Source organism: Hemitrygon akajei, chromosome 2, assembly GCF_048418815.1.
Source record: "Hemitrygon akajei chromosome 2, sHemAka1.3, whole genome shotgun sequence".
NCBI classification, from domain to species: domain Eukaryota; kingdom Metazoa; phylum Chordata; class Chondrichthyes; order Myliobatiformes; family Dasyatidae; genus Hemitrygon; species Hemitrygon akajei.
The window spans coordinates 195,813,863-195,835,217 of record NC_133125.1 but is presented as its reverse complement, the minus strand read 5'-3'; the positions used below and the strand labels follow the sequence as shown (position 1 = coordinate 195,835,217).

Sequence of the window (21,355 nt, the reverse complement as noted above, 5' to 3'; positions counted from 1 at the left end):
GTCAGGGCCCTGGGGAGTGTTGTAGAATAGAAACACCCAGGGGAACAAGTACATAGTTCCTGAGAGTAGAGACACAGGTAGACAGTGTAGTGAAGAAGGGGTCTGGTACGCTGGCCTTCATCGATCGGGGATTAAGTACATGAGATGGTTTGTCATGTTACAGCTGTACAAGACATTGGGGAGACCACACTCAGAGTACTGGGTGCAGTTCTGGTCACCGAGCTGTAGAAAGGATGATGTTCAGCTGGAATGTGTGCAGACAAGATTCACAGGAATGTTACCGGGGCTCAAGGGCTTCAGGAGAATCTGGATCGACCTGGACTGTTTTCCTGAAGCAAAGGAGACTGAGGGTGGACATTATTGTGATTGATGAAATCCTGCAGGGCAGTGATGAGGTTGATGGTCACAGTCTTTCCCCAGGGGAGGGGAGTCTAAAACTAGAGGATCAAGAGTTAAGCTCAGAGGGTAAAGATTAGCAGGGGACCTGAGTGGCAAATTTTCCACACAGTCAGTGGTCGGTAAATGGGATGAGCTGCCGGAGGAAATGGTAGAGGCTGATAGAATTGAAACATTTTTAGGACGTTTGGACAAATTCTTGATTGAAAACGTTTAGAGGAATGCTGGCCAAATGCTGTCAAATGGGACGTGCTGAGGAAGCCACCTTGGTTGTCAGGGACATGTTACGTCGAAGGGCCGGTGTGCGTGCTGTCACCTCCATTAGTCTCATTAGGTAGAGTGGAACCTCACATCAGAGCAGGGCTGTACAGGGGGGAAGTCAGGAAGTTTTCCTGCATCCGTGTTTGAGTAATCCCAGTGTATCCGACACCTCACAATCTTCTGCTGCATCAAGAACCCCCATTTCAGTGTTAAAGATATTTGCCTGACAATTTAAATAATTGAGATTTAATCACCTTTTCACCCTCCTGCTTTACATCTCTATTTATTCCCCAGACCCTTCTATCCTCCCTCAGGTCAGTCTGTACACTGCTCTGAAGAACATCAGAAACAGAAGCAAGGAGGCCATTCAGCCCCTCACACCTGCTTTCCCATTAGACATGATCAATACCGCTTCCCTGTGCTCATGCTGTTTTTACTGATTCACTTTGTATCCAAAACTCTATCCACGTCTCTCCTCAACATGTTAATGTGTAAATGTGCAGAGTCCTGTTAGATTATGAGCTGGTAAATACATTTATTCACCTCTGAATGGTCGTCCCCTCACTGTGTCTCCTCATCCTGACATCCCCGTCACCAGAAACATCATCCCTGCATCTACCTGGGGAGCCTGGAGTAAATCTCAGACTCTCTCTCTGTCTCCGCCATACACAAATACACACAGGGGGCTTCACCATTTACATTTCTCCATTGCGTCAATGACCAACACAGTCTGCCCGAGGATTGTGCTGGGATCAGCCTGCATGTGTTGCCACACTTCCGGCTCCAAAATATCATGTCCACGTCTCTCTCACCTTCACTGTACCTCTCCGGGTAGATCCAACCTGAGCATCGGTTTCTCTAATGGTCCACTCCCCTCTCCTATCACATTCCTCCTTCTTTATCCCCCTTCTGGAGGAAATTACACTGCACTCCCATTTTTTCTTCAATCAGATGCTGGAAGAACTAAAACAAAACAGAAATTACTTGAAACCCACAACAGAGCAGGCAGTGTTTGAATCAATTCCGGGAGAGGTCACCGACGTGGAACGTGAAACCTGTTCCTCTCTCCACAGATCCTGACCAACCTGCTTTTTTCCCCACATTTCCTGCATATAAACTGGCTCCAAAACTGAATATCTGATTCAAAGTAGAGATCCCGACTCTATTTGTCTCGTAAATTAGAGGAACAGCTCCCCATTTTCCGTCAGGGTGATTGGCAACCTGGCAGCATCAACATCGAACTTTCAAACTTCTGGAAGTTGTTCCCTGTCACTTTTCCTGTTTAATTGTCTCTCTCCTCCTGATCCACCAGCCCCATCAACCTCTCTCTTTCCCCTCCTTCCCCACCCTCTCCATCTGTCCATCACCCACACACTCACCCCCACCCTCTCCATCTGTCCATCACCTACACACTCCTCCCCACCCTCTCCATCTGCCCATCAACCACACACTCCCCCCACCATCTCCATCTGCCCAACCCCCACACACTCCTCCCCACCTCTCCATCTGTCCATCACCCACACACTCCTACCCACCCTCTCCATCTGCCTATCACCCACACACTCCTCCCCACCCTCTCCATCTGCTCATCACCCACACTCCTCCCCACCCTCTCCAACTACCCATCCCCCACACTCCTCCCCACCCTCTCCATCTGCTCATCACCCTCACACTCCTCCCCACCCTCTCCATCTGCCCATCACCCACACACTCCTCCCCACCCTCTCCATCTGCCCATCCCCCACACACTCCTCCCCACCTCTCCATCTGCCCATCACCCACACACCTCCCCACCCTCTCCATCTGCCCATCACCCACACACTCCTCCCCACCCTCTCCATCTGCCCATCACCCACACACTCCTCCCTACCCTCTCCATCTACCCATCACCCACACACTCCTCCCCACCCTCTCCATCTGCCCATCACCCACACACTCCTCCCCACCCTCTCCATCTGCTCATCACCCTCACACTCCTCCCCACCTCTCCATCTGCCCATCACCCACACACTCCTCCCCCACGCTCTCCATCTACCCATCCCTCACACTCCTCCCCACCTCTCCATCTGCCCATCACCCACACACTCCTCCCCACCCTCTCCATCTGCTCATCACTCTCACACTCCTCCCCACCTCTCCATCTGCGCATCACCCACACACTCCTCCCCACCCTCTCCATCTGCCCATCACCCACACACTCCTCCCCACCCTCTCCATCTGCTCATCACCCTCACACTCCTCCCCACCTCTCCATCTGCCCATCACCCACACACTCCTCCCCCACCCTCTCCATCTACCCATCCCTCACACTCCTCCCCACCTCTCCATCTGCCCATCACCCACACACTCCTCCCCCTCCCTCTCCATCTACCCATCCCCCACACTCCTCCCCACCCTCTCCATCTGCTCATCACCCTCACACTCCTATCCACCCTCTCCATCTGCCCATCACCCACACACTCCTCCCCACCCTCTCCATCTGCCCATCACCCACACACTCCTCCCCACCCTCTCCATCTGCTCATCACTCTCACACTCCTCCCCACCTCTCCATCTGCGCATCACCCACACACTCCTCCCCACCCTCTCCATCTGCCCATCACCCACACACTCCTCCCCACCCTCTCCATCTGCTCATCACCCTCACACTCCTCCCCACCTCTCCATCTGCCCATCACCCACACACTCCTCCCCCACCCTCTCCATCTACCCATCCCTCACACTCCTCCCCACCTCTCCATCTGCCCATCACCCACACACTCCTCCCCCTCCCTCTCCATCTACCCATCCCCCACACTCCTCCCCACCCTCTCCATCTGCTCATCACCCTCACACTCCTATCCACCCTCTCCATCTGCCCATCACCCACACACTCCTCCCCACCCTCTCCATCTGCCCATCCCCCACACACTCCTCCCCACCTCTCCATCTGCCCATCACCCACACACACCTCCCCACCCTCTCCATCTGCCCATCACCCACACACTCCTACCCACCCTCTCCATCTACCCATCCCCCACACTCCTCCCCACCCTCTCCATCTGCTCATCACCCTCACACTCCTCCCCACCTCTCCATCTGTCCATCACCCACACACTCCTACCCACCTCTCCATCTGTCCATCACCCACACACTCCTACCGACCCTCTCCATCTGCCCATCACCCACACACTCCTCCCCACGCTCTCCATCTGCCCATCACCCACACACTCCTCCCCACCCTCTCCATCTGCCCATCCCCCACACTCCTCCCCACCTCTCCATCTGCTCATCACCCAGACACTCCTCCCCACCCTCTCCATCTGCCCATCACCCACACACTCTTCCCCACCTCTCCATCTGCTCATCACCCACACACTCCTACCCACCTCTCCATCTGCCCATCACCACACACTCCTCTCCACCCTCTCCATCTGCCCATCACCCACACACTCCTCCCCACCCTCTCCATCTGCCCATCACCCACACACTCCTCCCCACCCTCTCCATCTGCCCATCACCCACACACTCCTACCCACCTCTCCATCTGTCCATCACCCACACACACCTCCCCACCCTCTCCATCTGCCCATCACCCACACACTCCTCCCCACACTCTCCATCTGCTCATCACCCACACACTCCTCCCCACCCTCTCCATCTGCCCATCACCCACACACTCTTCCCCACCTCTCCATCTGTCCATCACCCACACACTCCTCCCCACCCTCTCCATCTGCCCATCAACCACACACTCCCCCCCACCCTCTCCATCTGCCCAACCCCCACACACTCCTCCCCACCTCTCCATCTGTCCATCACCCACACACTCCTACCCACCCTCTCCATCTGCCTATCACCCACACTCCTCCCCACCCTCTCCATCTGCTCATCACCCTCACATTCCTCCCCACCCTCTCCATCTGCCCATCACCCACACACTCCTCCCCACCCTCTCCATCTGCCCATCCCCCACACACTCCTCCCCACCTCTCCATCTGCCCATCACCCACACTCCTCCCCACCCTCTCCATCTGCCCATCACCCACACACTCCTCCCCACCCTCTCCATCTGCCCATCACCCACACACTCCTCCCTACCCTCTCCATCTACCCATCACCCACACACTCCTCCCCACCCTCTCCATCTGCCCATCACCCACACACTCCTCCCCACCCTCTCCATCTGCTCATCACCCTCACACTCCTCCCCACCTCTCCATCTGCCCATCACCCACACACTCCTCCCCCACGCTCTCCATCTACCCATCCCTCACACTCCTCCCCACCTCTCCATCTGCCCATCACCCACACACTCCTCCCCACCCTCTCCATCTGCTCATCACTCTCACACTCCTCCCCACCTCTCCATCTGCCCATCACCCACACACTCCTCCCCACCCTCTCCATCTGCCCATCACCCACACACTCCTCCCCACCCTCTCCATCTGCTCATCACCCTCACACTCCTCCCCACCTCTCCATCTGCCCATCACCCACACACTCCTCCCCCACCCTCTCCATCTACCCATCCCTCACACTCCTCCCCACCTCTCCATCTGCCCATCACCCACACACTCCTCCCCCTCCCTCTCCATCTACCCATCCCCCACACTCCTCCCCACCCTCTCCATCTGCTCATCACCCTCACACTCCTACCCACCCTCTCCATCTGCCCATCACCCACACACTCCTCCCCACCCTCTCCATCTGCCCATCCCCCACACACTCCTCCCCACCTCTCCATCTGCCCATCACCCACACACACCTCCCCACCCTCTCCATCTGCCCATCACCCACACACTCCTACCCACCCTCTCCATCTACCCATCCCCCACACTCCTCCCCACCCTCTCCATCTGCTCATCACCCTCACACTCCTCCCCACCTCTCCATCTGTCCATCACCCACACACTCCTACCCACCTCTCCATCTGTCCATCACCCACACACTCCTCCCCACCCTCTCCATCTGCCCATCCCCCACACACTCCTCCCCACCTCTCCATCTGCCCATCACCCACACTCCTCCCCACCCTCTCCATCTGCCCATCACCCACACACTCCTCCCCACCCTCTCCATCTGCCCATCACCCACACACTCCTCCCTACCCTCTCCATCTACCCATCACCCACACACTCCTCCCCACCCTCTCCATCTGCCCATCACCCACACACTCCTCCCCACCCTCTCCATCTGCTCATCACCCTCACACTCCTCCCCACCTCTCCATCTGCCCATCACCCACACACTCCTCCCCCACGCTCTCCATCTACCCATCCCTCACACTCCTCCCCACCTCTCCATCTGCCCATCACCCACACACTCCTCCCCACCCTCTCCATCTGCTCATCACTCTCACACTCCTCCCCACCTCTCCATCTGCCCATCACCCACACACTCCTCCCCACCCTCTCCATCTGCCCATCACCCACACACTCCTCCCCACCCTCTCCATCTGCTCATCACCCTCACACTCCTCCCCACCTCTCCATCTGCCCATCACCCACACACTCCTCCCCCACCCTCTCCATCTACCCATCCCTCACACTCCTCCCCACCTCTCCATCTGCCCATCACCCACACACTCCTCCCCCTCCCTCTCCATCTACCCATCCCCCACACTCCTCCCCACCCTCTCCATCTGCTCATCACCCTCACACTCCTACCCACCCTCTCCATCTGCCCATCACCCACACACTCCTCCCCACCCTCTCCATCTGCCCATCCCCCACACACTCCTCCCCACCTCTCCATCTGCCCATCACCCACACACACCTCCCCACCCTCTCCATCTGCCCATCACCCACACACTCCTACCCACCCTCTCCATCTACCCATCCCCCACACTCCTCCCCACCCTCTCCATCTGCTCATCACCCTCACACTCCTCCCCACCTCTCCATCTGTCCATCACCCACACACTCCTACCCACCTCTCCATCTGTCCATCACCCACACACTCCTACCGACCCTCTCCATCTGCCCATCACCCACACACTCCTCCCCACGCTCTCCATCTGCCCATCACCCACACACTCCTCCCCACCCTCTCCATCTGCCCATCCCCCACACTCCTCCCCACCTCTCCATCTGCTCATCACCCAGACACTCCTCCCCACCCTCTCCATCTGCCCATCACCCACACACTCTTCCCCACCTCTCCATCTGCTCATCACCCACACACTCCTACCCACCTCTCCATCTGTCCATCACCCACACACTCCTACCCACCTCTCCATCTGTCCATCACCCACACACACCTCCCCACCCTCTCCATCTGCCCATCACCCACACACACCTCCCCACCCTCTCCATCTGCTCATCACCCACACACTCCTCCCCACCCTCTCCATCTGCCCATCACCCACACACTCTTCCCCACCTCTCCATCTGCTCATCACCCACACACTCCTACCCACCTCTCCATCTGTCCATCACCCACACACTCCTCCCCACCTCTCCATCTGCTCATCACCCACACACTCCTACCCACCTCTCCATCTGTCCATCACCCACACACTCCTACCGACCCTCTCCATCTGCCCATCACCCACACACTCCTCCCCACCCTCTCCATCTGCTCATCACCCACACACTCCTCCCCACCCTCTCCATCTGCCCATCACCCACACACTCTTCCCCACCTCTCCATCTGCCCATCCCCCACACACTCCTCCCCACCCTCTCCATCTGCCCATCCCCCACACACTCCTCCCCACCTCTCCATCTGCTCATCACCCACACACTCCTCCCCACCTCTCCATCTGCCCATCCCCCACACACTCCTCCCCCTCCCTCTCCATCTACCCATCCCCCACACTCCTCCCCACCCTCTCCATCTGCTCATCACCCACACACTCCTCCCCACCCTCTCCATCTGCCCATCACCCACACACTGCTCCCCACCGTCTCCATCTGCCCATCTCCCACACACTCCTCCCCACCTCCCTCCCTTTACTCCGGGGTCACTTTCTCCTCCTGTCAGATTCCAAAATCTTCAGCCCTTTGTCACTGACAGCTCCCAATTTCTGACACATTTCCACCCGTCCCTCATCTATCACCCCTCCCTCAGGTATTACCCCTCACCTGGATCCACCCCTCACCTGCCCATTTCCCTCCATAGATGTTGCCTGACACGGTGGGAGACCCCGGCGCTTTGTGTGTTACCACCACAACATGTCCCGTGTTACCAAGATTCACCCTGACCTCCCTCTCCCAGTCAGCACCACCACCACTTGCCCCAGTTACCCTGTCAGTCCCGGTGGACTTTAGCACCCGGGGGAGCCGGGGAGCTCAGGACCCGCCGCCCGCGGCTGCTGCTGAATCCGCAGTGTTTCTGTTCCGTTGACGGAAGCAGTGAACGAGTTAAAATTAATGGATCGATAATTCTCACATCGTGTTTATTTCACTCTCCGCACATTTATATTTACACTGACTTACTCCTGACGCCGGTCCCGGGACCCGACCCGTTTACAGACCCGGAGCGGAACCGGAGCAGATTCTCAGCCACTCGTTTTCATATCCAGTCCAGAAGAAAGGATAAAGTTTCTCCGTGAATTTATTCCCAGTGAAGGTGTGGAGATGGGACTTGGTCTCCGCGTTGTAAAATGAAACTGTCCCGGACTCGTAACTGAGATAAACTCCCACCCTCCCGGGGATGGGACCGGCAGGGAGACGGGACACAGGGGAGGTGTAAACCCGCATCTCGTCATCAACCCGCGCGATGATCCAGAATCCGGTCTCCGGACTCAGTGTGACCCGTCCCTTCCTCTCCACAGACTCTGCGGCGACTCCCAGACCCCAGCCCCGATTCCCCGTCACCTCCACCTCCCAGTAATGTCTCCCCGATGTGAATCCCTCCGATCCCAGCACACAAAGCCAGACTGTGAACCTCTTCCCGGTGTCAGGGAGATCCCTCCGGGTCTCGGTGCATCTCACACTCTTCCGATCCTCAGACACCTCGAGCCACGGATTCGCCGTTTCCACATCCAGGGTGACAGAGACTGGGGGGAGAAGCAGAGAATTAGAGAGTCCCCGGGGACCGGGGGAGACTCGGGCAGCGCGGCCCCTGGGACCGGGGGGGAGACTCGGGCAGCGCGGCCCCGGGACCGTGGGGAGAGGCCGCTGGGCCTCAGGCGCAGTTGGATGGGCGACAGGACCCTTTCCCGGGGTTTTACCCAAACACAGCGGATGGACAACCGGCATCGTCCCGAGGTTTTTCCTCGACATGGAGAGCGGATTTTCCTCGATCAACAAACACAAAATTCTGGAGAATCTCAGCGGGTCAAGCAGCGTGTGATAAGGGAGATGTACAGTCGATGTTTCAAGCCGAGACCTTTCCTCGATTGGAAAGAAAGACGGGAGATAGCAGTGGAACCGGGTATGAGAGAGACCCAGAATATTCAGCCTCTCCTTATAACCCAAACTCTCCAGTCCCAGTAACATCCTTGTAAATCTGTTTTATACCCTCTCAGTTTAATGACATCCTTCCTGTAGAAAGATAACCAGAACTGTACAGGGTGATCAAAATCATAAAGACAAGAAAGTCTGCAGATGCTGGAAATCCAAAGCAACACACACAAAACCTTGGCCCAAATCATTGAGTGTTTATTCATATCCATAGATGCTGCCTGACCTGCTGAGTTCCTCCAGCAGTTTGTGTGTGTTACTCTGCTCCAAATGTGGCCTTCCCAATGTCTTGTACACTCATAACGTGACGTCCCAGCTCCTGTACTCAGTATTCTGACTGATGAAGGCAATCACCTCCTGGTCTCTCTGTTCCACAACACTCTCCAGGGTCCCCGATTGATGTGTAAATCCTGTCCTGGTTTACCTTCCAAAATGCAACACCCTCATCTCTCTGAATTAAAATCAAATTCCATCCAATGGCCCAGAGACCCAATTAATCAAGATCTCATTGTAATCTTGGATAAACCATGAGCAAGAGGGTTATGTAGTGGATAACACAATACTGTTGCACCTTGGGGCATTCCAGAGTTCAGAGTTCAATTCCGACACCATCTGTAAGGAGTTTGTACTTTCTCCCCGGGACCTCGTGCATTTCCTCCGGGTGCTCCCGATTCATCCCTCAGATTGGGGAGGAGTGGACAGTGAGGAAGACCATCATTACTTGCAGTGGGATCTGGAGCAGCTGGGAAAATGGGCTGAAAAGTGTCAGCTGGAATTTAATGCAGACAAGTGTGAGCTGTTGCTCTTCAGTAGGACCCCAGTGTCAGTCTTTCACAGTGAATGGTCGGGCACTGAGGACTCTGTTCTACAGCAGATCTGGGAACACAGGTCCAGAATAGACCGAAAGTGGTGTTACAGGTAGATGGATGTTATGTTGAAGTTGTATGAGACCTGGGGCCGCCTAATTTGGGATATTGTGTACAGTTTTGGTCACCTACCTACAGGAAGGATGTAAACAAGTTTGAAAGAGTACAGAGAAAATTTCCAGGGATGTAACTGGGATTGGAGGACCTGAGTCATAAGGAAAGATTGAATAGTTTAGGACTTTATTCCTGTAACATAGAAGACTGAGGGGAGATTTGATAGAGGTATACAAAATAATGAGGGGTATAGATAGGGTAAATGCAAGCAGGCTTTTTCCACAGAGGGTGTGTGGGATTACAACCAGAGGTCATGGGTTAAAGGTGAAAGATGAAAAGTTTAAGGGGAAGATGAGGGGAAACTGCTTCATTCAGAGGGTTGTGAGAGTGTGGAACGAGCTGCCAGCCCAAGTGGTGCATAGATAGATAGATAGATACTTTATTCATCCCCATGGGGAAATTCAACTTTTTTTTCCAATGTCCCATACACTTGTTGTAGCAAAACTACTTACATACAATACTTAACTCAGTAAAAAAAATATGATATGCATCTAAATCACTATCTCAAAAAGCATTAATAATAGCTTTTAAAAAGTTCTTAAGTCCTGGCGGTAGAATTGTAAAGCCTAATGGCATTGGGGAGTATTGACCTCTTCATCCTGTCTGCGGAGCATTGCATCGATAGTAACCTGTCGCTGAAACTGCTTCTCTGACTCTGGATGGTGCTATGTAGAGGATGTTCAGAGTTATCCATAATTGACCGTAGCCTACTCAGCGCCCTTCGCTCAGCTACCGATGTTAAACTCGATTTAACATGCAAGCTCGATTTAAATATTTAAGAGAAGTTTGGACGGTACATAGATGGTCGGAGTTGGAGGACCATGGTCCCGGTGCAGGTCGATGGGAGCAGGTAGTTTAAATGCTTCAGTACAGACCAGATGGGCTGAAGGGCCTGTGCTGTTAGTTTCTATCACTCTGTAACGCTTGTACAAAGACATAACGGTTTGTAGGTTAAATGGTCATTGTACATTGCCCCGTGATTAGGCTGGTTTTAAATAGTTGGGGTGCTGGGTGGAGCGGGTCGTTGGTCTGGGACGGCCTGTTTCACACTGTCTCTAAATAAATAAATAACCTCTTCACTGTCCATTAAACCACCAAATTTAGAGTCCTTCACAAACCTACTAAACACTTCACCTACATTCTCTCCAAATCATTCATATGAATGATGAAAAACAGTGGACCCAGCACCGATCCCTGCAGAACAACCACTGGTCACGACTCCACCCAGACAACTCTGTATCCTATTCCAGATCGTACTGTATCCCATGTGATCTAACTCTCTGCTACCTTGTCAAATCCCTCGCTAAACTCCATGGAGACGATGTCTACTGCACTTTCATCAGCTGTAATTTATTTATTGAGATACAGTACGGAATAGGCCCTTCCGACCCTTTGACCCCCACCACCCAGCAACCCAATTTAATCCGAGCCTGACCATGGAACAAGTTACAATGACCCCCACCACCCAGCAACCCCTGATTTAATCCGAGCCTGATCATGGGACAAGTTACAATGACCCCCACCACCCAGCAACCCCTGATTTAATCCGAGCCTGATCATGGGACAAGTTACAATGACCCCCACCACCTAGCAACCCGATTTAATCCGAGCCTGACCATGGAACAAGTTACAATGACCCCCACCACCCAGCAACCCCTGATTTAATCGGAGCCTGATCATGGGACAAGTTACAATGACCCCCACCACCCAGCAACCCCTGATTTAATCCGAGCCTGACCATGGGACAAGTTACAATGACCCCCACCATCCAGCAACCCCTGATTTAATCCGAGCCTGACCATGGGACAAGTTACAATGACACCCACCACCCAGCAACCCCTGATTTAATCCGAGCCTGACCATGGGACAAGTTACAATGACCCCCACCATCCAGCAACCCCTGATTTAATCCGAGCCTGACCATGGGACAAGTTACAATGACCCCCCACCACCCAGCAACCCCTGATTTAACCGAGCCTGATCATGGGACAAGTTACAATGACACCCACCACCCAGCAACCCCTGATTTAATCCGAGCCTGACCATGGGACAAGTTACAATGACCCCCACCACCCAGCAACCCCTGATTTAATCCGAGCCTGACCATGGGACAAGTTACAATGACCCCCACCACCCAGCATCCCCGATTTAATCCGAGCCTGACCATGGGACAAGTTACAATGACCAATTAACCTGCCAACCAGTACAGGTTTGGACTGTGCAACTAGAGCACCTGGAAGAAACCCACGTGGTCATGGGAGAACGTACAAACTCCTGACAGGCAGTAACGGGACATGAACCCGGGTCGCTGACAACATAAGGACGTACCTGAATGAGAGAGAGGCTGAGACCCTGTCAGGGTCTGCTAAGTTAGCAGACGAGTATGCTTTAACCCACAAGGTAAAGTTTTTCCCGAGCAAGAGCTACCAAAGGAGTAGCAGGGATAACAGAGATAACCCACCGGCTAAACCAGAGAGTAAACCGGGGACTAGTGATAAAAGTCAGGAGGAAGGGAAGCAGTCAAAAGAAAAATTTCCCAGTTTCAAGTGTTACTTTTGTGGGAAGCCTGGTCATGCGGCATCCAATTGTTTTGCTATGAAAAGGGAAAAAGGGACAGAGAGAGAGAAAACCCCAAATGCCTGCGTTCAGACGGTTAAAACACCACTGAAGAAGGAGGGGTCTGACCGAGTTCAAAAGGGATTTGAGAGATTTATTTCAAATGGGTTTGTGTCTGTGAAGGAGGGATCAACTCCAGTTCCAGTGAGAATCTGGAGCGATACTGGAGTTTTTCAGTCACTGATATTAAAGAGTGTTTTGGAGTTCGGTGCTGAGATGGAGATTTGAGAGTCGGGGGCGTTGAGAGTAAGTGTTCAGCACGGACGAGAAGGACTGAGATGGCCTGTTTCCGTGCTGTAATTGTTATATGGTTATATGGTGGTGAATATTATCAAAGGTATTGGAAAGGGGACTGAGACCGTGCCTTTGCATAAGATAATTCTGAAATGCGACTTGATATCTGGACCAGTCACAATAGGGGTGCGGTCTGAACTACCGATAGACAATGTTGATCTCTTACTCGGAAATGACCTTGCAGGTGGGCATGTTTACCCAGAAAGTGGTGAAATGCCATCGGTCATTGGAAAAGCATTAGGCTGCAGTCGGTCAACGATCGGAACAATTTTAAAGGATAAAGTGAGAAAGGCTCTGCCCCGATGAAAGCTACAATGATTACTAAGCAACGCAGTGGTTTAATTATTGGGTTTTGGGTTTTTGATCCTCCACATCAAACCGGCACGGTGAAGAGCACACTTGGGAGTGATCTGTCACTGTATCGAACCCGGCGCTGAAACATTGGTTCTTAAGTGTTTTATATGCTGTTGTGACGGAAAATAACTGGTTCTTTGAGTCTCAACAGTAGAGGCCTGGACACACACAGTTTTAATACTAAGGAATTTATTTACAAGGGCAAGTCGGGTCAACACAAGCAACTACAATACACAGGAAGCGGTGTGGGGACAGGGTACGGTTACACAAACAAAGAACAAGGGAAAGGCACTACAACAGCTATCCCCCTTGACCTTGGATAGTTGTGGCTCCCTTATCAGGACAAATGATAGACCTTACCAAGCATAAATCAATGCACTTACCTCCAATGTGGTTGCCTGTAAGAGAGGGCGAGCTAAGGGCAAGTCTCACCTTTTAAAGCATGGGGCTGGGCGAGATAATCCAATTAAGGTGACCAATAATTTAGGTGTGCATTGATTAGTTGGGAGGGACCAATGTCTAACCATGTCAGCAACTTCCCTATAATACCACGGGCTCTTAACTTGGGAAGCAGCCTCATGTGTGGCACCTTATCAAAGGCCTTCTGAATCTCCAAATATACAACATCCACTACATCCCCTTTATCTATCCTACTTGTAATCTCCTCAAAGAATTCCAACAGGTTTGTCAGGCAGGATTTTCCCTGAAGGAAACCATGCTAATTTTATACCATCTTGTCTTGTATCACGACGTCCTGTGTCACCATGTGCTCCATCACCTCATCCTTAACAACTGACTCAAACTTCTTCTCAACCACTGAGGTCAGGCTAACTGGTCTATAATTTCCTTTCTGCTGCCTTCCTCCTTTCTTAAAGAATTTTCCACTCCTCTGACACCATGCCAGACTCCAATCATTTTTGAAAGGTCATTTCTAATGCCACCATAATCTCTAATGCTACATCTTTCAGAACCCTAGGGTGCAGTTCCTGTGGTCCAGGTGACTTATGTACCTTTAGGTCTTTCAGCTTTTTGAGCACCTTCTCTCTTGTAATAGTAACTGCACCCACTTCTCTTCCTTCACACATTACATCAGGCATACTGTTAGTGTCTTCCACAGTGAAGACTGATGCAAAATAGTCATTTAGTTCATCCGCCATCTCCTTGTCCCCTGTTATTAATTTTCCTGCCTCATTTTCTGGCGGTCTTATATCCACTCTCATTTCTCTTTTATTTTTAACATACGTGAAAAAACTTTTACCATCCACTTTGATATTATTTGCTCGCTTGCTTTCACATTTCATCTTTTCCTTTCCAATGATTGTTTTAGTTGCTCTGTTTAGGTTTTTAAAAACTTCCCAATCCACTATCATCCCACAAATTTTTGCTTTGTTGTATGTCCTTTCTTTTGCTTTTACAATAGTTTTGACATCCCTTGTCAGTCATGGTTGTACTATTTTACAATTTGTGTAGTTCTTCGTTTTTGGAAGAAATGAAAACATACTCATGTCCTGCAGCTTCCTCATTTCCCCAGAAACACACACCATTGCTGCTCTGCTGACATCCCTGCCAGCAGCTCTTTCCAATCTACTTTGGCCAACTCCTCTCTCATACCACTGTAATTTGCCTTACTCCACTGAAATACTGCTACATCAGCCTTTACTTTAGTGGTCACCAACCTTTTTAAGCCCAAGATACCCTACCTCGGCCACAGTCAAAGAAGACATCGACCCCCAGATTGATTAGTTAAACACATGCGCACTGGGGCAGGAAAGACCGGAAGTAAAACCCTGCAACCCGGAAGTAGAAATAATGTATAAACACCAGGGGTACACACCCTTTTTTGCACCGCGGACCGGTTTAATATTGACAATATTCTTGCCGACCGGCCGCCGGCGGGGGTGGGGGGGGGGATTAAACACGACCAGAATACAGCGATACTCGAAGCAGGTTCCTTATGTCCAGTCTATTGCACAATTTAGTTTTTGCGGCTCTCGGCACTTAGCTTTTGTCCCACTTGCTCACGTTTTCTCCGCTCAAAAAACTCAGTGGGTTTGTCTTTAAGTGCGGGGTGCTTGGACTCAAGGTACCGAAGCAGATTTGAGGATTTCATTGCCTCCAGGCCCAAACTGCAGCCTCCGCCCGCCTGCCCGCCGCCAGACACCCTGGCCGGGTGCGGATGGTCGTGGGTGGGGTGAGAGGACAAGGTCAGGGCCGGAGGTCCCCGTGCCGGTTCCAGTCCGGAGAAAGCGACAGAGCGGGGAGTGTGACAGGGCGCCCGCCCGCCCACCTTGTAGGATCTATCGGCCGACAAAAGTTTGTATCAACAGATCGCAGCGAGGTAGCTGCTCTGTTACTTACGGAACCCTGAGCCCGAATTAGATCGTCTGCGAATATTTTAGCACCGGGTTCCCCACGAACATTCGGTGTAGTGAACAGGTTTCGAGGCGGCGCCCACTTCTCCGCGCTCCAGGCCAGTACCAACGGCACTTCTCGCCGGCCGCGTGAGGTGAACCAGTGATTCCTGGCGCGACGGTATCACTGCGTTTAGGCGACTGATGACTTCGCGTGGGTTCAAGTTCAACAGTGGGCAAGACAGGGAGTGAGGAAAGGTGCAGCTGACTCGTATCGTTTCCTCGCGGCCCGGTGGTTGGGGACCACTGAATTACACTGTGTAAACACAAAGTACACTGCAGATACTGTGGTCACATCAACACGTACAAACAAGCTGGATGAACTCAGCAGTCAGCAGGTTGACTGCTCATTTCAACGGACGCTGCCCGACCTGCTGAGTTCATCCAGTGTGTTTGTACGTGTTGAATTACACTGTGTAATGCGGGGGAGCTACACACATGTGCACTGGGCAGAAAGAACGGAACAAAACCCCGCAACCCGGAATCAATCTTTCAACAGTATGTGTGTATTTATTTTTGAATTTTTTTCGGGATCTACTGGGAAAGTCTCAAAGATCGACCAGTCGATTGTGATTAACGGGTTGGCGACTGCTACTTTACTTTCTCCCTATCAAATTTCAAGTTAAACTCAATCATACTGTGATCACTGGTTCCTCAGGGTTTTTTACCTTCAGCTCCCTAATCGCCTCTGGTTCATTACGTAACAGCCAATCCAGTATAGCTGATCCCCTAGTAGGCTCAATGACAAACTGCTTTAAATGCCATCTCTTAGGGATTCAACAGACTCACTCTTGAGATCCATTATCAACCTGATTTTCCCAATCAACCTGCATGTTAAAATCTCCCATGACTACCAGAACATTGCCCTTTTGACACAGCTTTTCTATTTCCTGTTGTAATCTGTGGTCCACCGCCCAGCTCTGTTGGAGGCCTGTGTATAACTGCCATCAAGGTCTTTTTAACCTTGATGTTTCTGAACTCAACCCACAAGTATTCAACATCTTCCGATCCTATGTCACATCCTTCTACTGATTTGATGCCATTCTTTACCAGTAGAGCCACACCACCCCCTCTGCCTATCTTCCTATCACTCCGATATAATGTGTAACCCTGGACATTCAGCTCCCAACTACAACCATCCTTCAGCCACAATTCAGTGATGGCCACAACATCATACCTGGCAATCGGTAATCGTGCAACAAGATCATCCACTTTATTTCTTGTGCTACGTGCATTTAGATACAACAGCTTGAGTACCGTATTTGCTGTCCTTTCTGATTCTGCATCCCTAAAGTTTTGATACTCAGCCTGTTGGCTGCAACTGAGTTCCATCACCTGCCTGCCCTTCCTGACAGTCTGACTGCAGGCTATCATTACCATTTTTACCATCCGTCCTATCCTGAGTCCCTTCACTCCAGTTCCCACCCTCCTACAAAATTAGTTTAAACCCTCCCCAATAGCTCTAACAAACCTGCCCGCAAGAATATTGGTCCCCCTTGGGTTCAGGTGCAACCCATCACTTCTGATCAGGTCATACCTCCCCCAGGGGGATCCCAATGATCCAAGAACCTGAAGCCTGCCCCCCCTGCACCAGCTTCTCAGCCACACATTTACCTGCCAGATCATCGTGTTTCTACCCTCACTGGCACGTGGCACAGGCAGCAATCCAGAAATTAGTACCCAAGAGGTCCTAATCTCTGGATTAGAGAGAGGCGAGAGTGGATATCGGACTGCTGGAAAACAATGCTGGACAGGTAGTAATGGGGGACAATGAAAGGGTGGATGAACTGAAGACATATTTTGCATCAGTCTTCACTGTGGAAGACACTAGCAGTATGGTGGAAGTTCCAAGTGCCAGGCGATGTGCTGGGCGTGAAGTTAGCATTACTAGAGAACAGGTTCTTGGGAAACGGAAAGATCTTTAGGTAGCTGTCACCTGTACGAGACAGTGTACATGCCAGAGTTCAGAAAGAGGTGGCTGAAGAGATCATGGAGGCATTTGTAACGATCCTTCAAAAATCACTAGATTCTTCAATGGTTCTGGAAGACTGGAAATTTGAAAATGTCACTCCACTGTTCAAGAAGAGAGAGGGAATAAAGGAAACTCTAGGCCAGTTAGTCTGACCTCAGTGGCTGGGAAGATGGTGAAGTTGATTATTAAGGAGGAGTTGTCAGGGAACTTGGAGGCACATGATAAAATAGGCCATGGTTTCCTCAAGGGAAAATCTTGCCTGACAAATCAGTTTGAATTCTTTGAAGAAATAACAAGCCAGATAAACAAAGGAGAACCAGTTGATGTTGTGTACTTGGATTTTCAGAAGGTCATTGACAAGCCATATTTGGCATCTAATTACGACTTAGTAGTGTCTCATAAACAAGCACAAATGAATCTTATGTCTTACCGTGTTTAATGCCACCAATCACTTCTTCCGATGCTATGTCGAGCAAATAGGGGTGATCGAATTTTTCAACCAATAGGGCACCATCTGTCACTGACAATGTGTGGGTATCATCACTAATCCTGTAAATATTATACAGATGGTTATAAACTGACCATCAGTGATATTTGAACTATTTTACAAATCCATACAGAGTTTCAGTGAAGACCATGTCCTACCTCCTCTTCCGACGAGCTTCCTCCTGAAATAAATAAAACACAGATCTCAATTGACTGAGATGATTGTCGGCATCCGAACAGCAGGAATCTTAGACAGGTTAGTAAAAACTGCTGAAAATTCCCACTGAACTCATTCCCACTGAAACGAACTGAGAAAGAGGGACATTGAACCATGGGAGAAAGTACAAGGAATATTTATGAGAATTATACGATAACAGAGAGAAGGAACTTACAGGAGAGACTGGACAGGTTTTAAGATTCTGAATGTATTTGATCGAAAATATTTCTGCTTGTGTGGAGACAATAAGTCAAAGATAAAACATCAGTTGGTCGTTAATAACTCCCACAAGAAATGTAGTGAAGAGAATGTGGAACTCACTGCTACAGGAGTGGCTGAAGTGGAACAGCAGAGATTGAATGTAATGGGGAAGCTGGATAAACACATGAGGGACCATGGAGTTGGGGACACTGTTACTGGGTGTGGTGAGTAGGTGGGAGGAGGCTTGTGCACCAGGGAAACTGATAGGAGAGAATGGACTGAAAGTCCTGTCTCTGATGAAAATGGGATATAATCTGATGAAAAATATTTCTGAGAAACAAAAGACAGTGCAAAATTCTCCAAAACAATGAACCTGATACAAACCAGATATAGATGGTAAATCCGATGTGTAGGTCACATTCTGGAATTCAACCTCAGTTCCCACTGATCAACAGAGAGACCCTCACACCCACTGCACCAGACACACTCACAGTCTGTGACTGTAATGGGATGTTACTCTGAGTCTCAGGGGATATTATACGTGGGAATCACAGAAGTGATCACTGGCTCAGTGCTACGATCAGAGTAAACATTCCCGAGAAGGATGCAGACTGTCCAGCGATGTACAGATGTTGTGAGAGGCCGGTTTGGAGACAACAACCCTGAACAGTCAAAACATCCGTCTGGTTTCAATCAGTTTACAACTCCAGTATCTGTAAATCCCACACTGAGTTAAAATACATCATTTTGTGCCTATGTACTTTTACAGGACCAAACTGAAATCTCTCACCATGAGGAATATGATATTGTCTTGTTGATCCATCTGTTCCTGTAACTTTGAGATTTTCTTGTAGATGGCATTTAAATTCTCTTGAATCTCGCGAAGATTTTTCTCCATTGGATTTAGAATCCTCTCCTCTTCTTCCCTGAGATCTCGGAGTGCACGTTGCTCTTTCTCGGTGATAATCCGGCGCAGTTCATCAAACTGGGATGTGATGTGGGACTGAACACTGTGTGACTGTTCCTGTCGAATGAAAGGAGAGGCTGGTTTATTATTTGGCCCTGATGTATTTCCTTATGATATGGAAGTGTCTGTCCAGCCCATTATCATCCAAGAGGACCACAACCTTGCCATTGGGTTTGGGGCTTGTGTGCCTCAATGACCCAAAGAACTCTGTTGGCTGGAATGTGGGCTTTATGCTTTGACCCTTGGTAGGGTCACCCATGCCAACAGGTCAAAGGGTAGAGGCCAGAGTAAGAGTGGTCCACTGGTCCTCCAGGTTCATGGGTTCAGCTCAGGGCTAACAATACTGACTGGTGAAACAAAACTGTTACGGAAACAATGAAGAGTCTTTCTACATCTGAGTGCCATGTTATTCCCGAGTCTCCACTCAGGACCTGCATGACTGACAGTAGTGAAAACCGAGAAGTAGCTACTGACATGTTGAATGAAGACATGAACACTGCCGGAGATGGAGGACCTTCATTGCTGTCCCAAACTCCAGTGGCATAACAGGCAGCAAGTGAGTGGTTCCCAGATATTCTATCACATTTCCCTGAAACCCAGTCTTCCTCACTGACCCATTAACTCCCACCTGATTCACATACAATACCCCTTCACGGGGTTAATTACAGTTGCCAATTTACTGTTCAATCCTGAACAGTCAAAACATCCGTCTGGTTTACATCAGTTTACAACTACAGTGTCTGTAAATACCACATTGAGTTGATTGTCGGCTAAAAGAAGGTACTGGTTACAGAGAGAACGTGCAAACTCCACGCAGACAGCACCAGAGGTTAGGATCGAACCCAGGGCACTGGAGCTGCGATACTCTGCTATTCTGCATTAAAGGGAACAAAACTACACAACAAGATTGTAAATTCTGCTCAGGAAGCCTCACCCGAAATCCAGAAATCTTCTCTTTCTGTTGCTGCTCCATTTCCTGAAAGTCTGATTTCCTTTTTGTGAGAGAGTCCAAGGAAGATTTAACCCGATCCTGGGAATTAAAGAGTTAATGGATTAGACAAAACAAAAAGACAACATAAACAGACGATCGAAAGCGGGTTATTTTTACCTGGTAAATTTTAATGGCTTCTTTAATCGGCATGAAGTTGTGAGACTTGTGTTCCAGTGCATCTCTACAGACCAGACAGATCAGTTTCCTGTCCGTCTCACAAAACAGCTTCAGTTCTTCCTCATGTTCCTCGCAGTGAAGTTTCTTTTCCTTCTCTTTCGGATTCAGGTTTAGTTTTCGAGCTTTCTCAGACAGATTTGCCAAGGCCCGACTGACCCTGAGGGTGCGGTCTGCAAACTCCTCTCTACATTCCGGGCAGGAGTTTCTCTCCTCCCTTTCCCAACACCGTGTGATACAGGAGCGGCAGAAGTAGTGACCACACACCAGTGACACCGGATCGGTGAAGAAATCCAGGCAGATGGGACAAATTGCCTCCTCGGTTAAACTCTCGACCTGTCCTTTCGAAGACATGTTAACTCCCGGTACTTCCGGGTTCAGGATCCTTTCACTTTCCGGAGCTGCTGAACCCTGCAGTACCGGGAATGTCCACTAGGCGCGCTGCAGTCTCGGGAATGAACAACGTTGCTCCGTGTTCACTGGGCAGGAATCGCGGCAATTTCCACGTCAGGGTGGGATCAGAAACACATTAGAGAGGTCTGAATATAAATGAACCCGGAGCGCGGAGCCTGGATCAGTGTAAAGTACAACTGAAAGGGACAATTCCTGAAAAGCGAGATAGACAGTTGGCCTATGTCCCTGCCT

At 50.8% G+C, this 21,355-nt stretch overlaps 1 protein-coding gene across 1 annotated transcript; it reads right to left on the bottom strand.

Annotated features, from left to right (window-relative positions):
• Window positions 1-8,024: 8,024 nt before the first annotated feature.
• Window positions 8,025-21,064, bottom strand: LOC140721910 (zinc-binding protein A33-like). The gene is made up of 6 exons (XM_073036733.1): window positions 20,654-21,064; window positions 20,480-20,575; window positions 19,369-19,602; window positions 18,320-18,342; window positions 18,105-18,223; window positions 8,025-8,641 (listed from the first exon to the last, which is right to left on the bottom strand). Exons 1-6 carry the CDS (start codon window positions 21,062-21,064, stop codon window positions 8,109-8,111), a joined length of 1,416 nt encoding a protein of 471 aa, XP_072892834.1. The 3' UTR covers window positions 8,025-8,108.
• Between the last annotated feature and the right edge of the window lie 291 nt (window positions 21,065-21,355).

What these genes read in the sequence shown, in the direction of transcription:
- LOC140721910 (XM_073036733.1), bottom strand. Translation starts at nt 21,064, where the DNA reads ATGTCTTCGAAAGGACAGGTCGAGAGTTTAACCGAGGAGGCAATTTGT. An exon ending in ACAATATCATATTCCTCATG is followed by an intron (nt 18,343 to 19,368) that starts GTGAGAGATTTC and finishes TATTTATTTCAG; the next exon opens with GAGGAAGCTCGTCGGAAGAG. An exon ending in GAAGCTCGTCGGAAGAGGAG is followed by an intron (nt 18,224 to 18,319) that starts GTAGGACATGGT and finishes TAATATTTACAG; the next exon opens with GATTAGTGATGATACCCACA.